This window comes from Fragaria vesca, linkage group LG3 (assembly GCF_000184155.1).
Source record: "Fragaria vesca subsp. vesca linkage group LG3, FraVesHawaii_1.0, whole genome shotgun sequence".
Taxonomy (NCBI): domain Eukaryota; kingdom Viridiplantae; phylum Streptophyta; class Magnoliopsida; order Rosales; family Rosaceae; genus Fragaria; species Fragaria vesca.
The window spans coordinates 20767508-20774007 of NC_020493.1; the positions used below are offsets into that span (position 1 = coordinate 20767508).

The 6500-nt window shown below is 36.0% G+C and overlaps 1 protein-coding gene across 1 annotated transcript; it reads right to left on the bottom strand.

Annotated features, from left to right (window-relative positions):
- Positions 1-733: 733 nt before the first annotated feature.
- Positions 734-4129, bottom strand: LOC101301085 (peroxidase 4-like). The gene is made up of 4 exons (XM_004294698.1): positions 3795-4129; positions 2211-2402; positions 1894-2062; positions 734-1423 (listed from the first exon to the last, which is right to left on the bottom strand). The coding sequence occupies exons 1-4, from the start codon at positions 4023-4025 to the stop codon at positions 1032-1034; spliced, it is 984 nt and encodes a 327-aa protein (XP_004294746.1). The 5' UTR covers positions 4026-4129; the 3' UTR covers positions 734-1031.
- Between the last annotated feature and the right edge of the window lie 2371 nt (positions 4130-6500).

Consider the following 6500-nt stretch of genomic DNA (forward strand, 5'->3'; position numbering starts at 1 on the left):
AGAAAAAATGGAAAAGAATTTCAAACGAATTATATAAGTTCGATCATCTTCATCATCACAGTTTTAATAATTACAGTAACATTTCCTTCAACTAGATAGGATTAAAATAAACGTAAGCTCTGACTGAGATGCTCAATTAATCTTTGTAGCATTGACTATTTGTAATTAGTTGGATGTGGAACATGCATTAATCTCCCATGAGGTTTCCTAGATGCCATAAGTATACCATATAGATTTATACATATCGATCATCTGAGGTTTGTTTTCAATTCAGTTTTGCTCAACAAAGAAGCATGCATATCGATCATCTGAGGTGCTAGCTACTCAAAGGTGCAAATAAAATTTAACAACATCATGTTGCAGACCTGATTCACAATTTCAGAATGGACATAAAATCAGAAACAAAATTATAGGACTCGCATCATCTTCGGATCCATTAACAAGATAGGCCCAGTCTATCAAAGGAAATGATGGATCTTTTCACTAATCTGTGATGGTTACCAATCTTTCTTTTGTTTCCACGATCAGTGTACAAAAGACATCTCATGTGTATGATGAGACAAGGTATGGTACTGTGATATATATCTTATTTTTATTTTACACATAGTTGAATAAAAATTATAACGTTATGAATCAAATTACAACATTCAGAACAAATTTACCAAATTTATTTACACTACTTATATAAAGTTAAACAAAATTACAACTATAAGAACAATTTGTTCAAAAATTTGTAAAATGGTTGTACATTTTGTAATTACAATTATTAGAACAAAATTACAAACAATACTACTCAACAATACCACTTTGACAATAAATATGTTGTCACATTTGTAAATGTGGGTATCACATACGGGTAGGTACCATAAAATTTTCCGTACATGATAGCCTTATTCTCTAAAACGATAAAAAAGATGAGCTAAACTTCATTTCTTAAACACATCTCACAATTAAGTTCAAACTCATACAAACTATATCCCAATTAACTTGCGGGCTAATCAATCAAACACACAGCATCTCCATTTCCAAGATTAGTTACGCTTCCTACAATTTTTCCTGATCTCACCCTGAGATCCTGTGAGTGGCTTAATATCTCCCATCTTGATCATTGCCTTAGCAAAGTCTGCATTGAAGTTCTTAGCACTGGCGCTGTATTTTTTAACCAATGAGTCTGTGGATCCACCATTAAACAGTTCTTGATCAGAGTGAAGGAGACCCTTCTTGTTGATGAGGTTCTGGAAGTACTTAGGGTCGAAGGCGTTTGTAGTTTGAGTGTCTAGAGGTGCAAGATTGTTGTCTCCTGAGCCAGAGGTTGAGGGGCAATTGTTCTGCCTAGTCTTTGCAAATGAAGCATCGATGTTGGTTTCGTTGTATATGCGGTCTCTGAAAACTGTACACCTTGCTTTCCCAATAGTGTGAGCTCCTGGAATAGTCATGTAAAAGCAATATATAGCTCAATTAATAGTTGGACTGTGCATCTTTTGACAAAAGCGAATATAGTTTAGTACCTAATACTGAATTCTCAATATTCTACTAGATCGATTGTACGAAGAGTATTTAGACAAGGTAAACAAACAAAGCACTTAAAGTTTTAACAAAAGACTTCTATAAACTTATTTTGTAAGCACTTCTCGCGAAAGTGCCGTAGAATAAAAACAATGTCAAATGAAACTAATTAAAGTTCAAATTTGATTACGACAATCTAACAAAATAATATGCATATTTTGTTTTGTTTTGTTTTGGTAAACAAAGTAACTAACATAACATATATGTCGACATATATTGCGAACCTAATAATATGAATAATTACTTCTTCCTTTTTTTTGGGTCAATACGAATAATTACAAGAGAGGAAGTTTCTCTGAAAGACGGGATATATATGCTGACATTTACCAGATAAAGCGACCATGTCTGTTGTAGAAAGGCCTTGAGCTTGGAACTTAGTGATGAGGTCGCTTAGGTCATTTGTAGGAGCAGGAATAACACCACTATTAGCAGCTGCAAGGGTAGTAGTCTTGGCATCTCTTCTACCAAGTTTAACACTCCAGCTTGGCCCTCCAAGCTGCAAAAATTTAAAGCAAACTAAGTTAACGTAGTGATTAAAGTGGGAGAGAACTCAGATCCTTCATATATTGGATATTATTCTGTCTAATCAGTTAGCGTCATTATAAATTCTCAATGTGTTTCTGTGGAGGGGAAGACAAACTCACAATCACAACGGAGTCTCGAGCAGCAATGGTAACAATATCAGCACACGAAACAACGCCTGGACATGCTTTTTCGACCTTGGTTTTTATCTTATCAACAACATCAAATCCTCTAAGCGAATTATTGTTGGGACCAGCTGTCTTCTCACCAGTGAAAGATGAAGTGTCGTCTAGGAGAACTGACCCATCACATCCCTGTTATCAGTTGAGCACAATCTCGATGATTAAGCACTCTAACATATACGTTAACGGAGAAGTTGATTAAACTTTGTTCATGGTGCTGGAAAAGTCTACATGCATGCAATTGATGTTATTATTTTTCCACGAAAAAAGTTAAAGATGATGGTGACAATTCTGAGCTTTTAGGCTTTTCTTCATTTTCAAGCCATGATTGAGTATCTTTTGCCATTCACCCATATATGCATGTCTTGAAGCTGAATGCTTCTGATTAATTAGCTTATTCGAGAATATTTCTGTAAACGTTACAAACATGCCATTTCAAGGGACATTAGTCATCTGCTCATAAATAGTATTTAATCATAAGTCAATAAATTGGGTCGCAAATTAATACAAAGAATACCAAACTATTTTCACCGACCGATTGTAATTTGTTTTTCAGCAAAAAGATAAATATTTGTTCATGATGATCCTAAATGATGGTAGATTGATTGTAATTTTTTTCCGGCAAAAAGATAAATATTTATTCATGATGATCCTCAATGATTGTAGATGTCACACGTCCTGTGACCTGATCGACAAGAAGAGCTAAAGAAAATCAGTTTCTGTAATGTATAACATTATCGTACGTCGTCCATGTTATTAACATAAAACATATAATTGCATACTAAATGCAAGGGATAAAATTCATGTTTATTCAAAAGAAATGAAATTAGTTAATTGTCAATTATTATTAGGGATTCTATATATTTCAGCATCATGACATCAATAAAACACGCTTGTTATATTTCATTTTAGTTATAACTTTTAGAAACCAAGGACTTAATTAGTGGATAAAAGTAGCATTTGGCTATGTAGAAGTTTGTGCACGAGAAGATTGAGTCTGAAGCAGTGGCGGATCCAGGATGTACATTTCGTCTAGGCTAAATAGAGTAGCTAAAACGATTCTTTTTTTTAGTCAATATTGTTACAAAGATTGTGTTTTTTGATCGAAATGATACCATATTACCATGAATCATAAAGAGATAAAAAATAATGGGGAAAGAAAATAAAAACGAAAGGTGGAAGCAGAAAAAAGGAAGATTAAAATGATACTTGTATCATAAAGAGATAGAAAAAAATGGTGAAAGAAAATAAAAAGGAAAGGATGAAGAAGAAAAAAGGAAGAAGCAAGAGGAGATGCAAGACTCGAACACAGCTCATTTTGTTTCTAAACAAAACACTGAACCAACTCAACCAAATCAAACTTCATAATATGTAGGACAAATACATTTTAAAATACTGAGACAATTTATGTCTCGGCTATAGCTCATATAGCCTCTAACGTAGATCCGTCCCTGGTCTAAAGACGTACGTCTTAACTAACAGACATGCATACAGTTAACTAGGGAGAAATTTAGTAGAACTTACATTGACGAAGCAGTCATGGAAATGAAGGCGAAGGAGAGAGGCCCCGATGCGATTTTCGTTGGAGATCGCGGACTGAACAACAGACTTAACAGTGGTGAAAAGCTTAGGGCAGCTTCCTGAATAGAAATTCGTTGAGAGTTGAGCAGAAGATCTCCCTGGGAAACCAGCAAGAACACCCAACATGACAATGACAAGTATGGAACAGAAAGAAAATCTAGTAGACGAAGCCATTGCTGTCAAAACCAATAACGGTAGTGGAAGAATATCTGTGTGTTTAGTTAGAAAATATGGTGATGGAATAGAGGTATATATAGAGGAAGAAGGATTAAGGGGTGCAAGGGGTTGGCACTGGCAGGTTACCTAATCCAAAAGACTAGTGTTACAGTCCATTGCATGCCATTGATTTTTACGTATAGTTTTAATTAAAAGTAGAACCATGAAATTGATTGATTCAATAAGATTATAGGGCATGCCCCAAAATGTTTAGGTTAAATGAACTAGTAGGACAGTCAAATGGATTACATGTATCAATTTGTCAAGGGTCCAATCAGTTTTGTCTTCGAAACTTTAAAGGGTTTTTGATGGAGAAACCATGTAGGGAAAATGGATTGAGACCAATTCAATCTCTTGCTTGCTTTTTCCCAGAACAGATTCGCTCCAACTAGTAACAAAGCCTTGGTGCCAAAGCAGTGGATGGAACGTAAAATCAAGTTATCAATATGGAGAACGATGTTGTAGAAGAATCACTAAAAGAGGAACGATTCAGCATTAGCTAGAATTGTCAAAATTCTTGATGATGAGGGAAACTGGGGAAAGAAATTTGAGAATTGCCAGCCTTAAGCTATTCCCTATTCTATATATTACAACTTGGAATTTCCAAGCCATCCCTGCTTTAAAACGAACATGACCAAGTAACTGTGAAGACTTTTCTTCGACTTGTATATGATGATGCCCTTTCCCCAGCCTATTCGATCTGTAGCTCCTTTAGAATGGTAAAACCAGCGATAATTATAAGGCAAATAGAGAAACTAAGAAACAAGAGCTAGCTAGATCTAGAAAATGGATTAAAGGATCATTATATAAATTAAACTAGATTAACATAAACCTTCATAACCTAACCTAGCTACTAGCTAGCTATCTGTTCAGAAGAATGGACAACGCTAGCTACCTATAACTTTCTATTGGGACTCTGAGAATATGGAATACAACTTTCTATTGGAACTTTTGTTAAAATTAACATTGTAAATATTGAATACAAATTAAAAATCTAACTTAGGCATTGCTATTTAGATGATATTGCTGTGGCTACTATGGGTTGGCCTGGGGCGCGAGTACTATAGGTAAATAGTTGGTGGTTCCAGCTAGCTCTGAACTATCATAAGCAATTATTCTCAAAAAAAAAAGAAACTATCATAAGCAAGGGTTTGAAAGAGACATTATATCAGGTTGCCGATCGAGTGTTTACAAGCTACAATACATGCAATTTTCATTTGCAGTAATATTCATATGTGGCCTGGATCCAAAAATTCTTCATATTATTATACTATACTCTATTAATACCGTTATTAGTGACTGGGTTTGATTGGATAGGAGTTGTACTAAGATTCAAAAAAGCATCAAATAGTTGGTAAATGAAGCAACAAGTTCCGAAAATTCAAAGACAGAGAAGAAGAGATTAAAATCTCAAAATTAACTCCAACAGTGAATGTTCCCCTATAGTTATAGTTAGGTAGCAGGGATCAATCTCCGTTTCATATCCAGCAACAATGAATGTTAGGTGTGCCAAGCATAATCAGAAACAATAGTACTCCAGATCGATCTTGCTGGACTATCACGTAAACGATCTTCTCGAGTAGTTTTTCTATCCAGAATCGAGCTCATTTATTTGAGATGAGACCCTCGCAGTTGACTCCAGCTTCATATTATACATAAAGACAAACCTGTCGAAAGCTAGCACTACCGAAGGCGCCAATGATTTACATAAATGTATCGATATATATATATATATATATATATATATATATATATATATATATATAGCCCTTCTTTGCTGCGGATGTCCGCACCGAAGGTTTCGGTGCTGATTTCCATTTTTGCACCACTTTCCGATCGAATTTCTTCATCTCCACTGTATAGTATTTAGATAATATTGTGTAGATCATCTCTGCAAAATTTCAGCCAATTTGGTGATCGTTAAGGCCCTCAAACTCGAGTTTTTCTGATAGGAACACAACCGGACAGAATTCAGTCCGTCAATTTGTTTTTCAAGTTTGAGGGCCTTAACGATTACCAAATTAGCTAAAATTTTACAGAGATGATCTACACAATATTATCTAGATACTAGACGGTGGAGATGAGAAAATTCGATTGAAAAGTGGTGCAAAAATGGAAATCCGCACCAAAACTTTGGTGCGGACGTCCACACCTGAGAATTCCTGTATATACACAGTCGGGATCAGAGGCAGACGTCCGCACACCCTTAAAAAGCGGACGTGCCTCCGATCTCCACCGTACGGCTCCGACGACGCGGCGCCTCCACCCCAGCGGCCTCCAGCAGCGTCCTTGATCATTTTTCCTCCCCGGCGAGTCTGCCGAATTCCAGTTTTTCGACGAGATCGATTTTGTTTGAAGTTTTGAATGATCTCGCCGGAAACTGGAATTCGGCGGACTCGCCGGGGAGAGAAAGTGATCGGGGACGCTGCTAGA

What these genes read in the sequence shown, in the direction of transcription:
- LOC101301085 (XM_004294698.1), bottom strand. Translation starts at nt 4,025, where the DNA reads ATGGCTTCGTCTACTAGATTTTCTTTCTGTTCCATACTTGTCATTGTC. An exon ending in TCCATGACTGCTTCGTCAAT is followed by an intron (nt 2,403 to 3,794) that starts GTAAGTTCTACT and finishes AACTGATAACAG; the next exon opens with GGATGTGATGGGTCAGTTCT. An exon ending in CTCGAGACTCCGTTGTGATT is followed by an intron (nt 2,063 to 2,210) that starts GTGAGTTTGTCT and finishes AAATTTTTGCAG; the next exon opens with CTTGGAGGGCCAAGCTGGAG.